The following is a 17,787-nucleotide window of genomic DNA, read 5'->3' as shown; positions in this document are numbered from 1 at the left end:
TCATTAACATGGAGGTTATGTATGAACATGACCTTTTGAGGAATGGCAACCTTTGCAAAGGACACCAAATCCATGCCTCCTTTTAGATTCTTCACAATGCTGTTGGTGTCTGGAGTGTTTGTATGCTGGTGGTAACACAGTATTTTGATAAGTGTGTACTGGAAGAGAAGTTTTTAAAATATATATTTTACATAGATATATATATATATAGCCCTAAATCCATAAGAACAGATGAGATGGGGAATATTAAAGACAACATGGAACTCAATCACTGATGGCAGTAATTAACAGATATTACAAGAAACCAGTCAGACATCAGTCATATAAAATCCCAACATAATTGTATTTATAATTGTAAGCCTATGACATCCTTCACAGGGATCCATGCAATGCTAAAATAATATATTCTTGTATATTATCATTTATGTGTGTAATAAAAAGTGTCATGGTTTGTTGTGTCAGTTTTTTCATTAATACAAATACAGTCTGTTTGCCCATTTTTAAAGTAAATGTTTAAAATCCTTTTCCAAGTCAATTCTAAGCCTTGCTTCCCTTCCAAGTCAGTTTTATTCTGAATTCTTGACTGCAGTCTCTGGGCCTGAACAGACAGGCCAAAATAAAGCTGCTATGGGTCATTTTGGAGGTATGCTGTTTAAATGATGCATGCGTCCTAAGAAGCCGGAAGCCTTGCCAAAGCCACAATCCAGTCCTAAGGACTGGAGTGTAGCTTTGGCACAGCTTCTGGCCTCGTAAGGTACATGTGTCATTTAAAAAGCATACCTCCAGTGACCTGAAGCAGCTTTATTTTGGCCTGTCTGTTCAGGCCCTCTATACTGGTTAATGACTGAGCCAAGGTATAGGAAATCTTTGACTATTTCAGTGTCTTCACTATCAACTTATGTAAATCACCTGTGGTCATGAGTTTCTGGTTTCTTAATGTTCAGCTGTAAATCTGGCTTTGCACTTTTTTCCTTGACTTTCTTCAGTAATCATTCCAGATATTTCATTGTTGTTGTGTGCTGTCAAGTTGTTTCCAACTTATGGCACTCCTAAGCTGAACCTATCATGGGGTTTTCTTGGCAAGTTTCTCCAGACGGGGTTTGCCATTGCCATCCTTTGAGGCTGAGAGAGTGTAACTTATCCAAGGTCACTCAGTGGGTTACATGGCTGGGCCGGGCTTCGAACCCTGGTCTCCAAAGTCCAACACTCAAACCACTACATTGCAACGGTTCAAAGGCAGTTAATAACTTAATAACAACTGTCTTCTACCTTACCAAATATTACTGTCTTTTCTAAAGAGTCATGCCTTTTCATCAGACGCTCAAATTACGACCGCCTCAATTTAGTCATCTTGGCTTTTAATGAGAGTTCAAGCTTGATTTCTTCAGGGACCGTTTATTGTGTCTTTTTACCAGTCCACCAACCTTAACAGTTATCTATGCCCCATCCTATGGCCACCTCAGTGATAATAAGGGTGCCAAGGGGGCAAAAAAAGAAGCCTCTCCCTCTGTCCCTGACCCGCTCTCTGACAGGGTGGCCAGATGTCCTCCTTTTCCAGGACATGTGCTACCTTTCAACCTCCTGTCCAGGAGGGATTCCAAAATGTCTTCCATTCTGAGCATCAATATGAAACATGAATTTACATTTATCTATTTGTTTGTCTTTAGCTTCTCTTTGGTCACGTCCTCCATTTTTCTTCACTGTCCTGCATTTAGTGGTGCTTTGTCCTCCTTTGCTGTGAGGAACACACCTGGTCATCCTGTTTCCTGGATAGGTTTGAATGAGAATGAGGGAGATAAAACAGGGCAGGGAACGTGTGAATGTCTGAGAGGAATTGTGGATGTCTCTTGGCCTGTTACAGACTGCCCCAATAAAGCTGCTTCGGGTCTCTTTGGAGGTATGCTGTTTAAGTGATGCCTGGGTCCTAAGAGTCCGGAAGGTGCACCAAAGCTATGCGCCAGTCCTTAGGACTAGAGCGTGGCTTTGGCATGGCTTTTGGACTCTTAGGCCCCAGGCATCACTTAAACAGCATACCTCCAAAGAGACCCGAAGCAGCTTTATTGGGGCAGTCTGTAACAGGCCCTTGACAACCTTCCCCAACATTATACTCCTCGGTCTCCTCACACTCCCTCACCCAGGGCGACCAGACTTGGTCCTCCTTTTCCTTTTTTTGTCTTGGTCCTCCTCCTGGGTCTCCCTCTCCCCTGAAGCTGGAACCAAGCATCCCTCCGCGAAGGCGCCCCAACCCGCCCTAATTTGGCCCTCCTCGCCACCCGTAGCAGCTGCGGCTGCACGTCTCCCTCACGTATATAAAAATATACCCCAGGCCCTGCCCCTCAGAGACCCACCTTCACCGACAGTTGCTGCCGAGGGAGGCAGCCGTGGCGCTGGACCGAGAGGGACCTGGCCCCTCCGTCGCCATAGCCCAGGACGGCAACCGACCTTCCTCTCCCTCAGAGCCAGCTGAGGAGGAAGCGCCGGCTGAGGCGCATGCGCAATGGCCACCCAGGAAGCGCGACAGAGCGGGCGCGCATGCGCACTTGGCTCGAACCGGAAAATGGCGGTTCTGTGAGGAGGAGAAAGGAAAGGTTTGTTGGTAGCTGGGAGGCTATGCGCACTGGGGAAATAACCCAGTTTGGTACCGCTTGGAAAGGCCTGGCAAAGCTACCCCTCCCTGGCTTCCGTGGGATGGAGCCCTGAGACTCAGAGGGCTGTCAAAGAGCATTGCTGTACTGTATGTCCAAAGCCTAGAGCAGGGGTTCCCAAACTGTGCTCTTTGAGGGGTTTCGCGCTTCAGCTCCAGAGGCCTCGGCGACGTCGGCCATTAGCCTGGGATTTTGGGGGGAGCTGAAGTCCAGAGTCCCCTTAAAGGGCACAGCTGGGGACCCTTGGTGTAAGAGGCGCCCTCGGTTGGGCAGCAGGAGGGAGGCCAGTCCCAACAGTGATCGCACTGACTTCAGCCGGACAGCCAGGCTGAGTCCAAGAGCATTTATTGATCACTGGACTCTGCCTTCTCTGGTTCGGCTGCATGAGGCCGGGATGCGAGCTCCTAGCTGCCAGCCCTACCCTGTAAGTGCTCTTACAACTGGGGCTGGGGCACAGGGCCCCCGAGGATCCCCAGACAACGAAAGCACCAAGTCTTTACCTGAGAGAGCGCCTCTCTAGGGATATCTAGGTCCTTCAGGAAATCTGTGCAGTCAACATCTGCCAGGCATTGATCACAGAAGTGCCCTGGAGGAGCTAGAGATGCCTAGTAGAGAGTGTTCCCTCTAGGAATCTCTAGGTCCTCCAGTGCAACCTTTGGTTAAAGTTGACCATAGAGTTGTGCTGGAGGACCTAGAGATTGCTAGAGAGGACACATTAATAAAATCTGTGAGTAATCAAAGCTGCAAAAGTCAAAGCTACAAATGTGGAGGGACAATGATATATCATAGAATCATAGAGTTGGCAGAGACCACTAGGGCCATCCAGTCCAACCCCCTGCCATGCAGGAAATCCAATTCAAAGCATCCCTGACAGATGGCCATCCAGCCTCTGTTTAAAGACCTCCAAGGAAGGAGACTCTATCACCTTCCAAGGAAGTGCATTCCACTGCCGAACAGCCCTTACTGTCAGGAAGTTCCTCCTAATGTTCAGGTGGAATCTCTTTTCCTGTAGCTTGCATCCATTGTTCCGGGTCCTGTTCTCTGGAGCAGCAGAAAACAAGCCTGCTCTCTCCTCAATGTGACATCCTTTCAAATATTTAAACAGGGCTATCGTATCACCTCTTAATCTTCTTTTCTCCAGGCTAAACATCCCCAGCTCCCTGAGTCGTTCCTCATAGGGCTTCATGTTTTCCAGACCTTTCACCATTTTAGTTGCTCTCCTTTGGACACGCTCCAGTTTCTCAATGTCCTTTCTGAATTGTGGCGCCCAGAACTGGACACAATATTCTAGGTGGGGCCTGACCAGAGCAGAATACAGTGACACTATTACTTCCCTTGATCTAGACACTATACTTCTATTGATGCAGCCTAAAATCACATTGGCCTTGTTAGCTGCTGCATCGCACTGTTGACTCATGTTCAACTTGTGGTCTACTTGGACTCCTAGATCCCTTTCACATGTAGTTTCATTCAGCCAGGTGTCCCCCATCCTATATCTGTGCTTTTCATTTTTTTGTCCTAAGGGCAGTACCTTACATTTCTCCGTCTTGAATTTCATTTTCTTAGCTTTGGCCCAGTTTTCTAGTCTGTTCAGGTCATTTTGAATCTTGATCCTGTCCTCTGGAGTATTAGCTATTCCTCCTATTTTGGTGTCATCTGCAAATTTGATAAGTATGCTCCCAATTCTGTCATCCAGGTCATTGATAAAGATGTTGAATAGCACTGGGCCCAGGACAGAGCCCTGTGGGACCCCACTGGACACTTCTCTCCAGGATGAAAAGGAGCCATTGTTGAGCACCCTTTGCGTTTGGTCGGTCAACCAATTACAAATCCATGTAACAGTTGCCTTGTCTAGCCCACCTTTTACAAGCTTGTTTGCAAGAATATCGTGGGGAACTTTGTCAAAGGCCTTACTGAAATCAAGATATACTATATCCACAGCATTCCCTTCATCTAATAAGCTGGTAATTTTATCAAAGAAAGAGATAAGGTTTGTCTGGCATGACTTCTTTCTCTGAAACCCGTGTTGACTTTTTGTGATTATGGCATTGCTTTCTAGATGTTCATAGACTCCCTCAGCTCCTGCTCTGATTCCACAACAAACTACAGTTCCCAGAATTCCATACCAGGGAGCCGTGGCAGTTAAAATGGTGTCAAACCAAATTATTTCTGTAGTGCAGAGGCAGCCTTTATCACCCAATCTCTTTATGTTGTATGGCCCACCCACTGAAAGAAGTGAATGAATATAATCCAGGGTGTGCTTTTATTGACATTACACTATAAAAAACGTAAACAATTCCTGACATTTACAGCGCATGGGAGGGAAAAAACCATTTCCTGTATTTTAAGAAGGGACATATTTAATACAAGACTGTTAAATCGTGCTCTGCTCCACTCTGGGGCCACAACAAAGTACAGTTCCCAGAATTCCATAGCAGGGAGCCGTGGCAGTTAAAATGGCGTCAAATCAGATTATTTCCATTTGGAAGAGACAACAGTTTAGACATTCGGAAAGAACTTTACTTTTGGTGCATTCTAAAAACTAATAAAATATCATTTATAGGCAAAACGGTTGGAGCTGAATATTGATACAAATCATGGATGATCCAGAAGAAGACTATATGTCTGATTCCTTTATTACTATCAAGTAAGTAGGTTGTTTTTCTAAATGTATGTGCTCATTATTGTCTAGTAAATATGCTGGTTTTTGTCAAAATGGCTTTGTGCATTTCAGATGCTCAATAAATATTGGGTATCAGACAAAGCTTTGGTAAAAGGTCTTGCTAATATGCCATACTTCAAACTGATAAATGCCTAAAACAACTCTGAGGAAAACAATTAATAGGACTTTCTTGCTCTTATTCCTCAAATACATCTCACAAATGTATCTATTATATTTTTGAGCCATTAGCACATTTAACTCTTGACTTATCCACTTCCTCTACTTTCCCTCCTATCCATCCCTGTCCATGTGTTTGAACTTTCTCATCCCAGTTCATCTGTTTGAAGGCTTTTCAATATCTTGTGTAATTTCCTTTTCTACATACACTTCCTAAATAGTTTAGGTTTCACATTGCTAATACTTAAGTAGCTTAATTATTATTCAGAAGCAAAGGAAATAGACAAAGGAAAGGCACTTGCCAACATACACACTGGTGACCTTTAGAGAATCATCCAGGTCTTTGTAAAGCATCATGTATGAGGCTGTGGAAAAGCACTGTGCCCTCTCTTGTTGCTCCTCCTCCTGTTGCATGCCAGTTTCAGTGTTACGTTAAGCAAGAGTTAACACCATACGAATGACCATTGTACACCTTATGCTCCAGATTCAGGGAGTTACTTGAAATGAACATACTACCCTGTCTTAACGATTCTGAAAGCTAAGTAGGGTTGAATGAAAGACCACCAGAGAATATCAGTCATTTATAGGTAGGGCTAGGAAACAATTGTCTCTGAAACGCTGAGAGCCATTGTCAGTCAGATTTGATGTACTGAGCTAGATGGACCAGTGATCTAAATCTGTACATGGCAGCTTTCTGTGACCCTCTGTTTGGAGCTAATAGGGAACAGTTACTAGGAAAAGAAAGAGAAAGATAGTTGATTTAGTCTTTGATCATCCAGATGTGTCCATATTATTATCTATCTATTTATGTTAGTAACTCATATCCAATTTGAAGGAGTCAATATTTTCTCACAAAATGGTTGGTTATGTACCTTCAAGTTGTTTCCGGCTTATGGCGACCGTAAAGCAAGCCAATCACAATCTTAATAAGATTGGTTCACAGGGGGTTTGCCTCTACCTTCCTCTGAGGCTGAGAGAGTGTGACTTGCCCAAGGTCACCCAGTAGATTTCCATGGCCAAGCCCTGGTCTCCAGAGTTGTAGCTGTAGTCCAGCACTGGCTCTCACACTCACAAAATAGACATATCAAAACCAAGATTGTCAACAATTTACCAAATGTAATCTAATAATTGTGTTAATAAGTGTATAAAAACACATTTCAGGCAGGAATTTGTCCTTTATAGTTTATAATTCATTGATGCTTTGCTTTTGCTCAGCCAGGATGTCAGGCCAGGAATGCCGTTGCCAAGGCGGGTGAAAGAAACGTTTAAGAAAGAAGAAAAACAAAAAGAAGCCAATGAGAAAAGTAAGCAGAAAAGTATAAAAGAGCAGGAAAAAGAACAACGTGACACCGGCTTAAATATTGCATTGGGCAATGAAAATAAAGGCTTTGCTATGCTTCAGAAGATGGGCTACAAAACTGGGCAGCCTCTTGGCAAGAGCGGTGAGTTTCTCAATGTGAATTTTCAAGATGTAAAGTTAATACTGTTCCAGTGTCTGGTGTTCCATCACAAATGGGAAATGTGGCATTCCCCACATATTGCTTGACTTCAGCTGTCATCAGCCTTAGCCCACATCAGTGATGGGGAATCATTGGAATTTCATTCTAACAAGGAGGGCCACAGGCTGCCCACCTTGACACAAAAATAGGTCCATGTGTAACTTGTGTTTGTACAAAATCCACTTCCTGAAAATGATGAAGCTGCCAGTAAACTAAGAAAGCTAGAGTCAACCTTAGCAATGGACTGATCAAGCATTGCTTCAGCTGCTGCAGCTGTGCAAAAGGAATGGATTTGTATAGTGAGCCAATTTTATGTGCCATTATACAACTGTTGCTCTCTCGGAAATATTTGCTGCAGTCACTTGATGTGAAGGAAAAATAATTCCTGTTTTAGCATCATGTTAAAGAAAGAATTATGTTTTCAAATTGAAAAGGACTAGAACCCAGTATAATATATATTAGAGTAGCATAGCCTCTTGAAAGGAGCTGACAGAGACAGCACTGTTGAAGAAATGTAGTGGTTTTAAGTGTTTAATCAAATTCCAGAGAAGGCAAGCCATTACATCCATTAGGGAATGTCCTTTAAGTGATCCAGAAAGAAAAAAATTGCAACTGGAAATGTATGTGAAAAATGAGAGCAAAGCAGCACAAAATAGTACTTATATCATGTAATGGGTGCTTTTTAACACCAACTGTGAATGCTTTCATTTTCTGCAGGAAAAGGGATTGTTGAGCCTATTCCTCTGAACATTACCACAGGTTTGTGACAGATTTTCAAATTTCTTTAATATTTTTAGTTCAAACATGGTTCAGCTCAATTTGTTAAAGCAGTGCTTTCAATTGTGGAACAGGTAGGAGTGGGCTTGGCCATGAAGAAGTAAAAAAAAGGAAAGCTGCTGAAAACCTGGAAAGTTACAGAAGAAAAATGCATTTGAAACAAAAAGCAGAACAACAGACGGCTGACCTCTTCAAGTAATTATTATTATTTATTATTATTATTAACCTTTATTTATGAAGTGCTTCAAGACTTTAATCAGCAAATGACACTTGTATATTTAGAAGAAGGCTGACAGTGCAGTGGGTGACAGTGCAGCCCATGCTTTGCGTGGAGAGGGTCCTGGACTTAATTCCTGGAATCTCCAATTATGTGGGGCTCTTTGAACATCTAACTTGATATGGGAAATGTTTCTTATGAATGTGTCATGGGATAGATTAACCTATAAAGGAAAGGTAGGCCACCCAAAGTCCTCCAAATGTTTTAGAGTACAACTCCAGCCAGCACAGCTAATGGTACTGTTATCTGGTGCCAGGTTGCCTGTCTCTTTTGTAGAGTTGTATTTTTTAACTAATCCAACAAAGAAAAATAATGCATAAACTCAAAGCACACTTATAGGTTAGAGCTATAAATGCAAATAATGCTGACTTGCAAGTTTTAGGTTGGGGGGGGTTTCTAATGATTTCCCTAAGAGAAGCTCAGCTAAATGCCCAAACAGTATTAATTTCAATGCTTTCATGCATGGAGAGACACTGTAAGTATACATTAGAATCCTAGCCTTTCCTTTCAGGCTCACTGAGTGTTTTTACACTGAATCCCACTGTACCCTGTCATAATATTTCAGAGTGAAAACTTTAAAGCCCTTGCAGATAGAGCAGTATCTCTCACTAGTCTCAATCGTGGGAAGTGTTTTATTTTTCAACTAATTTTGAAAACTGATACTCTTCTGTTATGTTTATTTTTTTTTAATTAAAAGAATGAGACTGAAGACAAAACAAGAGCAACTACAAGTACAGCGGGACCTTCAGAAAAGCCAGAAAGCCTGTCAGCAATTAGATATGCAAAAGGTAAGTTTACATTTAAAAACTGTTTTTAATAGGGATGTAAATAATACTTTAAAAATTGCTCATCCTTGAAAATTTCAGCTTTTCAATGCTGCAAAGAGTTTGCTAAGGAAATCTTCAGAAGTTCCTGCCACAGGTATAAAAATTAGAATGGACTGGCGGTGGCAGGGGGGGGATGTCCTGGGAAAACATCCCATAATCTTTACAGTGTAAAGGGATGATTACACCAAGTTTACAAATCATGTGATCTTTGGAATAGCGGTATGTAAGTAAAACAAATTATTATTATTATTATTATTATGTGTGAACGCCTTTGGAATTTTAGACGGTTTATATTTGCTTAGGATTTGCAAAATCTGATATTTTGCACAATCGTGCTCAGAGAAAGTGCTTTTTTAAAAAATCAGATTTAATTTATCACTTTTCTTATCTATGCATTAAAAAGAAACTACAGTCAGCCATCCACCTTTGCAGGGTTAGGGGCACAGGACCCCTGTGAAAGTGGAAAAAGCACAAATGAGTGAGGGAAAGTGGGAGCAGCATGTGCATGCACTCCTCTTCCTCCTTCGGTGCTATAGCCAGCTTCCTGCAGCTGGCTAAAACACAGGGAAAAGCAGGGGGGGTTGCATGTATGCACCTCTTCCTCTCCCTGTGCTATAGCCACCTTCCATCAGCTGGCTAAAGCATGGAGAAAAACTGGAGGGATGTGCACGCACTCTTCCTGGCTGCTCCATTCCTCCTGGACATTTCTCCCTATGGGGAAAAGCCTGGAAAGGGAGGAGGAAGGGACAAACTTGTGAATAATCAAAGCCATGAAAGTTGAGGTCCAACTGTATTTGCGGTGTTTGCTGTAGAGAATAAGGGAAATTGACTTTTACACCCCTCTTTTTAATGTTTTTTATGTACTTGATGTCCTAGGATTCAATATGAGTATCTTGCCTTGCAACCCCATATTACAGACTTGGAAGTCTGCAAAAGCTACCAGACTTCAACAAAATATATTTAGTCTTCTAGCCACATAGTACCATTGTAAGCTAATTGAGTTGTAATAAAAGGCTGAAAACAAAAATACAAAAAAATACTTCCTTTGCTGGCTTTCTGGAGCCACTGATAGAAGGGCAGTGGTAGTTTATACAGGATAACCAGAGGTGCTCCTTTTCCAGGACATGTTCTAGATTTCAGTCTTCTGTCCAGGAGGAATTTCAAAATGTCCTCCATTTGGAGCATCACTAAGAAGCATGAATTTACATTTATATTGATGTGTTTCTAGTGTTTTTTTTTGGTAATGTCCTACATTTTTCTTGAATGCCCTACATTTCACAGTGCCTAATCCTTTGTGATTAGGACAGCTGGACACCCTGAGTTTATAAGATTAAGGTCCAAAACATACTGCAGAAATAATCCAATCTGAGACCACTATAACTGCCCTAGCTCAGTGGTAGGGAATCTTGGGAATTGTAGTTTCTTGTGACCCCAGAGCTCTCTGACAGAGAAGATTAAATGTCTCACAAAACTATAGTTCCCAGAATTCCCTAGCATTGATCCAGGGCAGTTAAAGGGGTCTCAAACTGGATTGTTTCTACAGTGTATTCTGAACATATATTATTTCCTAAGAAGTATATACCATGTAGACATGGTGCAGATTTTTTCTAGAGAGTATTTTACTATTTTAGAGTATTCAAAATATTAAATGAAATTAGCATTTTATTTCCCGGTTACCAAATTGCTGAGGAACTGCCCAAGTACAGTGGTGCCCCGGGTTACGAAATTAATTCGTTCCGGGGCGCCGTTCGTAACCCGAAAAGCCTTCGTAAGCCGGATCGCCATAGGCGCTAATGGGGAAAAGCCGCGTTTGGTGCGAAAAAGCCGAAAAAAGCACCAAAATTTTTTTTCGTAACCCGAATAAACATTCGGAACCCGGAACAATTATTTCCTATGGGATTTTTTCGTATCCCGGAAATTTCGTAACCTGGGTATTTCGTATCCCGGGGTACCACTGTAGTATGTCATTTCTTTCTGTATTTTCATTTTTAAGGGCCTTGAAATCCCTAAGGAGATTTGGTACTGGATCAAACCAAAGAATGAAAAAGAAGATGTGGAGGAAGAAGAGGAGGAGGAGGAAGAAGAAGAAGAAGAACACGGAGTAAATTTCTCTTTCAATATTGTTTTAAGCAACTCTGTAGAGCAGATAACCTGTGGGTGAACATCAAGAATCTTTAATGCCAAAAAATGTTGTGCTCTTTTTGCTGTGACCTTTTTCACCTTCTGCCCAATATATGCTTGGATTTCTTGCGTTAAGATGGGCTCTCACACCTGTTTGCCTTCTGAAACAGGTACCCCTCTACCACCAGCTGTGGGCCAGCATCAGGACTATGCTGGGTGGGGAATTCTGAAGTTGTCGTGCAAAAAAATGAAACTTTTCCAAGCTTTACATCAGACTAACATCCAACTTGGTGCTCCTTTTTGGTGGTACTCTTCTTTGGCTACCTTTCCTCTCTGTTCCTTCTGTTCAGCTAACTACCAGGTTGCATACTGTCCTCCTCCTTTTTTAAAGAAGCTTTATGGGTGGTGGATCTTATTAAGGCGGGTTATAGACCGCCATTTGGGACGTCCTTAGGATGTCCCAGTTTAAAAAAGGGGCATCTCTTCTAGATGCCCCTACTCCTGTTACAGACTCTGTCCGTAACAAATGGCGGCGGCCGTTCCACATGGCCGCCGCCATTTTGACGTCTTGGATGCCTTGCGTCCAGATGTGTCGCGGCGGAAGTGACTTGCACTTTGCGGCGCCACTTCCGGGGCCCAGGAAGGAGCGCGGTTTCCGCGCTCCTTCCTCGCAGCGTCCGGGAGTCCCGCGGTTTAGAAGCTGCGGCTCCCGGACGCTGCAAGCGGCGCCGGCAGCAGACCGCCGCAATTCGGCAGTCTGTAACGCGCCTAGGATATTACTTTGGTTTTTTGCTACAAGACTTAACCACTCTAGCAAATATGTTATCTTTTTCTGTTACTATTAAAGCAATTAGACTAAATAGATAGAACATAAATAGATATCTAACACACTATGTTTTTAGAGCTTTCTCCAACAGTCATTCACAAAACAAGGAAACAGCAAGAGAAGCATTCTGAGATTTGGTAAAAGAGCCGGTGTGGCATACTGGTTTGAGTGTTGGGCTGCATTCCCCGCCTAGCCATGAAACCCACTAGGTAACCTTGGGCAAATCACATGCTCTCAGCCTCAGGGGATGGCAATGGCAAATCTCCTCTGAACAAATCTTGCCAAGAAGAACCCATGATATGGTTTCCATAAAAAATGGCTTGAAGGCACAGAACAGCAATAGACTGCTGAAAATAATAGCAAAATAAAATAAACATAAGGTGCCTCCTCTGTGACATGTATATCCTTGATGTTCAGTTTTACAAAAACTGAACTCCACTTTGTCACCATATCTAGCAACACTATGGCCCATTTTGGACCTAATGGAGGTGGTAGCTTCCAAGTCTAACATCAGGCCAGGTGGAACAATGTTGCTGACCTATTGAATCACTGCCATTTTTTTACTTAAACTCAACAGTGTGTGCATGGAGCCCCTGGTAAAAAAAAGTGACTAATTTCAGTCATTATAAGACATTTTTAAAAATCAGAGAATAGTTACTGTCATTAATGGAATATATGCCTCAAAGTAAGCAGAAGGCGTGAGGATGTTGAATACAAATCAGTTTTGTCTGTATCAGTATAGAGAAATTATCTCCAGGTGAATTCTGTGGTAAAGCTAGGTCCTCTAAGCTTCTGAGCACTGGGATTAAAATGATAGGCTAGGCAGAACTTGATTTTCTCCATTTTCCTCCACTTCAGCTAATATCTCCATCAGCGCTTCCAGATTCTATAGCTGGCTGTGCCTGTTGCTAGGTAGAATCATAGCATTGAAAGAGACCACAAGCGTCTCAGCAGAAAACAAGCCTGTTCCATCCTCAGTATGACATCCCTTCAAATATTTAAACATGGCTGTCATATCACCTCTTAACCTTCTCTTCCCCAGGCTGAACATACCCAGCTCCCCAAGCTGCCCCTCACAGGGCATGGTTTCCAGACCTTTCACCATTTTGATCGCCCTCTGAGCTACCATCTGAGCCTTTGTGCTTCCCCCTGAGTCAGCCTGGCTGTACACGGCCTTTATATTTTTTTCTAGTACAGTTGTCCCTCCAGATTCAAGGACTTCAGATTCAAGGTTTTGATTATTTGGGACAGAAGGGTGGGGGGATGAGATAGGGACATACACACCTGCTTCTCCTCATCCTCACACCCTCCTAACCCTCTGGCTGTGGGAAGGGACAGGAAGGCAGGGGGATGAAGAGAGACAAGTGTGTACCTGTGCATCTTTCCCCCTGCCCTCCTGTCCCTTTAACTGGCTTCCCAGAGCCGGTTAAAGGAAGAGGAGGGCTCAGGAAGAGCTCCTTCTGGCCCCTGCTATGTCTCAGACAAGCCGTCCCAGGCATCAAAGGGGAGATGGGAAGGGTTTACCTTATTTGCTAATTTTCCATATTTGCAGTGGTCCTGTTCCCGTAACCCCTGCAAATCCAGTCATCCAGTCTGGTGGCACAGTGGGTAAATGCCTGTACTGCAGCCATTCACTCGAAACCACAAGGTTGCGAGTTCAAGACCAGCAAAAGGGCCCAAGCTCGACTCAGGCTTGCATCCTTCCGAGGTCGCTAAAATGAGTACCCAGACTGTTGGGGGCAAATTAGCTTACTTGCTAATTAGCTTACTTGCTGTTCACCGCTATGATCTTTGGAATAGCGGTATATAAATAAAACAAATTATTATTATTATTGTTTGTGTTTAATAACAATGTAGGTTTGGCAGAACACTGTGCCTTCTTTGTGTCTTCATCCACCCTCTCTCTCTCAACCTCCATTGTTCAGACATCTGAATGTAATGTGGGAGTTGTTTGCTTTTACCAGTGGGGGGGGGGGGGGGGACGACAGAAAAACACGATTTGATTAACTGGGCTTCCTTGTGATAAAATAGTGTTGGTTTTTTACCATTTTTTGTGCCTTGCTGATATCTGTTTGCTACCTAGGAATAAACAAAATGTGCAGAGAACCCCAGAGATAGCAAAGTTTTAAAAAATGCATGAAATGCTATCTCTGACACTTTTTGCAGTAGATTTTCAAGGTTTCTCGGTTAAATATTTTTCTTAGGCAGTATTTTGTCGCATGACATACATTGCTCTGTTCCAATGGCTGCTTTTTGGTTGTGCTTATGAAATCACTGAAAGTAGCTGGAAATTTGCATTTATATCTCTTCACCTTTCTTTGATGGATCTTGTCCTTCCTTTTTGCTTTGGTCTCAAAAAGTGTCCTTAGGGGATGTTCTGAATAACTGGGATTCATGTAAACATTGTATGCAACATCCATTGGAGAAAACTGTTAGCATTGACTTTGTACTTGAAATCAAAGGGGTGGATGAAAATACATTGGTCCGCATGTACAGCGCGCCCGCGTCATACGCGGGTGCACCTTACGCGGCTTGAGCATACGCGCTCAAGCCGCAGGGCACGCGCGGGGTGGAAGGGGCGGTGCGTCCCATTCAATTGAATGGGCGCGCGCGCCGCCACGCACGAGCCCCATTGTTTACAATGGGGCTTGAGCATAGGCGGAATTCGCCTTACGCGGAGGGATCCGGAACAGATCCCCGTGTAAGGCGAGGACCCACTGTACTTTTATTTCAGTAACATATATCCTGTTGGGAAGCTTCAGTGAATATTTTGTGTCTTGTTTCACTTAACATGTTACTATTTGAAGACAGAAAGCAGTTTGCACCTTCACCCTGAGTAAGCTAAGTAATGTGCTTGGGGCTGCATCCATACTAAAAAATAACCCGGTTTGACACCATTTTAATTGCCATGGCTGAATGCTAATGGGACAGAAGGGTAGCACCAGAGCTCTGGCAGGGAAAGCTAAATATCCCACAGAATTACAGATCCCAGAATTCCATAACATTGAGCCATGGCAGTTAGTTAATGACCAAAATAAGAAGTAATTGATGATAGTGTGCTATAAGGTGTGACCTGCTTTAAAATTTAATTCTTAACTAAGCCTTTCAAACTGTATTTTTTTTTAATGTTGGCCCGTTACAAACGGGCCTAAAGTACATCCTCAGGACGTATTAGGATTAGGAAAGGGCGTGCTTTACGCACGCCCCTAACCCTAGTACATCCTGAGGACATACAAAATGGTGGCGCACATTCTACACGGGCGCTGCCATCTTGACGTCGCGGATGCATAGCGTCCACACGTCACACAGCAGAAGTGACAACGCGAGTGTGCGACTACCGACTCACGGCGCCACTTCCGGGGTGCAAAAAGAAGCCCCATTTTGGGGCTTCTTTTTGTTGCGTCCGGCGGCACCGGCAGAGCACCCTTCTTGGGTGCTCTGTAACGCACCATAGATAGGATTGGACATAAACTTGCCCTTCCATGAACAGAAAGTACCAAAATCCAGTGGAGTTTCCTGCTGGAAGAAGCAAGGGAGGCATCCTGGAGCATCTTTTGAAATATAACAAATGAAAAGGCGAATTGGCCAATATGCCTCCTTCCTTTGTCCAGCAGGAAAGTCCTGTGGATGGTCTGGATCCCACCCAATAAAGATAATGGCCATCACTTGGGTAATATAATGTTACACTGGTGTAGTTTGCACCATTGCACAGCTAGTAGTATGGTCATGCACATTATCAATCCAATTAATCACCCACCAGTAAGAACCAGCTCACTTACAGAATCTCCAAGGTGATGCAGCCACTTGTGAAACAATTTATGCTGGCATATGAGAGCTTGCATAATACTGAATAGAATACCATTATTGTGCATAATCAAAGGCAGCCACTTGTGTATTAGCATTTACTCCTGCATAAAGAGTTAACAGGATTCTGGTTTATATTCCCATTTCCAAATCTGAGATCACATCTATCTTGTTCAGAATGCTAGATTAGCTTCAGTGGGGTTTTATATTAATATGTACAGTAATTCTGCTGTTTTGTTTTTTAAACAGGAATCGGAAAAGTTACGAATTTTGACAGAGTATTTAAGGAAAGAATATTTCTATTGCATCTGGTGTGGCACAGCCTATGAAGGTAAGCATAAATCCTTTTTTCCTTTTAAATACATACTGGTGGTAGTAATTCTGAAGTAGTAATTCTCAATTACTACTAAAAGGGCTCTCATTGGACCTGAAAATCCAGTCCCCATTCCTCTTTGTACAAATTTCATCTTCAGATCAAGGCAAAGTCACCTATTTGAACATCATCAATGTCCTGATTTATTGCATTTGCTCATTATATTGATAAGGTAAAATCCAGCTGTGTCCTCCTCCTGTGGGAACAGCTTCTACCAGCAGACATTCCCCCCCCCCCCCCCCGCGTTTGCTTTGAAGAGCTGAGAAAACTTTCTTAAGCAATTTTTGGGGTGTGTCCAAGGAGGGGGGAGAGCTGTTTCACAAGTAGTCTCTTTTTATCTCATTGTTATTATTCTGTTGCTTGCTTGCTTTTTGAAACTGCTTATAAGACTTCAAATATTACCCAAGGTCTTAATTTTGTTCTTGCTGCATGTACGAATTCTCACCATTATAAATGGGAGCTCTTGCTCTTGGTTAGTGGAATTTAAATGGAAAAAGGAAAGTGCTAAATATGTCTGGAATTAATTTCAGCCGGTTGTTCTGTTTCCATACTTCATTTGTCTTGTCACTCTTCTTTTTTACTTTACAAAGCTCATTCTCCATAATATTAATGTAACGTTATCTATTCTGAGATTTATATAATCTAACTTTTTATAATTTACAGATCAAGAAGATCTATCTTCAAATTGCCCTGGAGACACTTTTACAGATCATGAGTAATGCTCTTAAGAAGCAAAACAAGAAAGCAAAAGGCCTGTTTTAGGTCTATGGAAAGATCTAGGTTCCAGGGACTATGGACTAATTTGGAAGACCACATCTTTTTATAGTATTTTGGAGGTGTATTATACGTTTGGCAACTTACTGAATTCCTGATCATTTTGAGGAATGGATATGAAGGATTTGTTCCCAACACCACAGAACATGGGAATAATGAGCTATTACGTGTGCAAGTATTATGTTCTTCAAAAACAACAACAGTGAAGCAGTTGAGAGGATTTGGCCATTCTCCCCCATTTCCTGCTCATTATTGAAAAAGGGCAGCAGACCTGGAGAGGTTCTAAATAATATTAATGGGGATATCTGTGCTGATATTTGGGAGTAAGACTTACAGAACTCAGTAAGTCTTTCTTCAGAATAAACGTAGTAATGGAACATTTTGCTATTGACCAAACTGTTCATATTTGATATTTTGGCTATGTTATAACAATGATTTTATCAGGTTTTAACGTTTCATTGATGACTTAATGTGGTTTTTGTTAAATATATTTTGTATACACATTAGTAGCTTGAAGACATTTGCTTTACACATTGTGTTTAGTAGATTATTTTTAAAAAACATAGATGAAGTGGTTTACACTTAGAAGTGTATAGTGGGTACAATGAGGATTTCATTTGAAATGAAGCAACTCTACTGAGGCAAGAGCTAAATCCCGATAGGTGTCTCCATTTTAGGCCATCCATTTTATATGTGCAAACCCCCCCCCCCCCCCATCCTCTTGTGAGTGGATTCATCTGATAGAAATGTAATTTTGTAAAATTAGATAAGGTAAAATTCTCCTAGCATAAGCAGCCTGTTTGGAAAAGTGTTATTAAATTACACAAAGAGGGGAAATATCAGACTGGGATAATTTCTTGAAATAGAGGGGGAATAAAAGAACTATAGCCAGCATCCAGTTGGGGAACTCATGATTGTGCATAAAGCTGTACTTATTTCCAGCTTACATAATACCTCTTTATGGTACAGGTTCCTTCATTTGCCTGGCAGTGCAATGTCTTCCTATGCAGGTTAGCCTGGATCCC

At 42.4% G+C, this 17,787-nt stretch overlaps 2 protein-coding genes across 5 annotated transcripts in view; one reads left to right on the top strand and one right to left on the bottom strand.

Moving 5' to 3' along the window:
• Positions 1-2,494, bottom strand: part of HEATR5B (HEAT repeat containing 5B) — a 66,392-nt gene extending 63,898 nt beyond the window's left edge. Inside the window, exons 1-2 of one of the 3 annotated variants that reach the window (XM_089529720.1) lie at positions 2,349-2,494; positions 1,644-1,766 (exon numbers count right to left, since the gene is read on the bottom strand). The gene's annotated coding sequence lies outside the window, so the exon portion shown is untranslated. Of the gene's footprint in view, positions 1-909; positions 1,593-1,643; positions 1,767-2,348 lie in introns of those variants that run through there. The other 2 variants (XM_089529719.1, XM_089529721.1) reach the window with 2 other exon arrangements.
• A 2,712-nt stretch (positions 2,495-5,206) lies between these two features.
• Positions 5,207-17,139, top strand: GPATCH11 (G-patch domain containing 11). Of its 2 annotated transcripts, none has more exons than XM_089529733.1 (8): positions 5,207-5,292; positions 6,704-6,926; positions 7,701-7,742; positions 7,835-7,955; positions 8,735-8,825; positions 10,858-10,965; positions 15,865-15,946; positions 16,652-17,139. In XM_089529733.1, exons 2-8 carry the CDS (start codon positions 6,719-6,721, stop codon positions 16,705-16,707), a joined length of 708 nt encoding a protein of 235 aa, XP_089385859.1. In that variant the 5' UTR covers positions 5,207-5,292; positions 6,704-6,718; the 3' UTR covers positions 16,708-17,139. The 2 variants fall into 2 exon arrangements, with proteins under 2 accessions (XP_089385859.1, XP_089385858.1); XM_089529732.1 differs by having other exon boundaries at positions 6,700-6,926.
• Positions 17,140-17,787: the final 648 nt, after the last annotated feature.

Source organism: Sceloporus occidentalis, unplaced genomic scaffold (genome assembly GCF_023333645.1).
Source record: "Sceloporus occidentalis isolate IW3139 unplaced genomic scaffold, rSceOcc1.0.p SCAF_6, whole genome shotgun sequence".
Taxonomy (NCBI): domain Eukaryota; kingdom Metazoa; phylum Chordata; class Lepidosauria; order Squamata; family Phrynosomatidae; genus Sceloporus; species Sceloporus occidentalis.
The sequence above is the reverse complement of the archived record's forward strand: the minus strand, read 5'-3'. Positions and strand labels throughout refer to the sequence as shown.

Bases quoted from the DNA above. Each gene is read 5' to 3' on its own strand.
- GPATCH11 (XM_089529732.1), top strand. From the start codon at position 5,243: ATGGATGATCCAGAAGAAGACTATATGTCTGATTCCTTTATTACTATC. The intron at 5,293-6,699 runs GTAAGTAGGTTG...GCTTTTGCTCAG, and splicing joins GATTCCTTTATTACTATCAA to CCAGGATGTCAGGCCAGGAA. The intron at 10,966-15,864 runs GTAAATTTCTCT...TTTTTTAAACAG, and splicing joins AAGAAGAAGAAGAACACGGA to GAATCGGAAAAGTTACGAAT.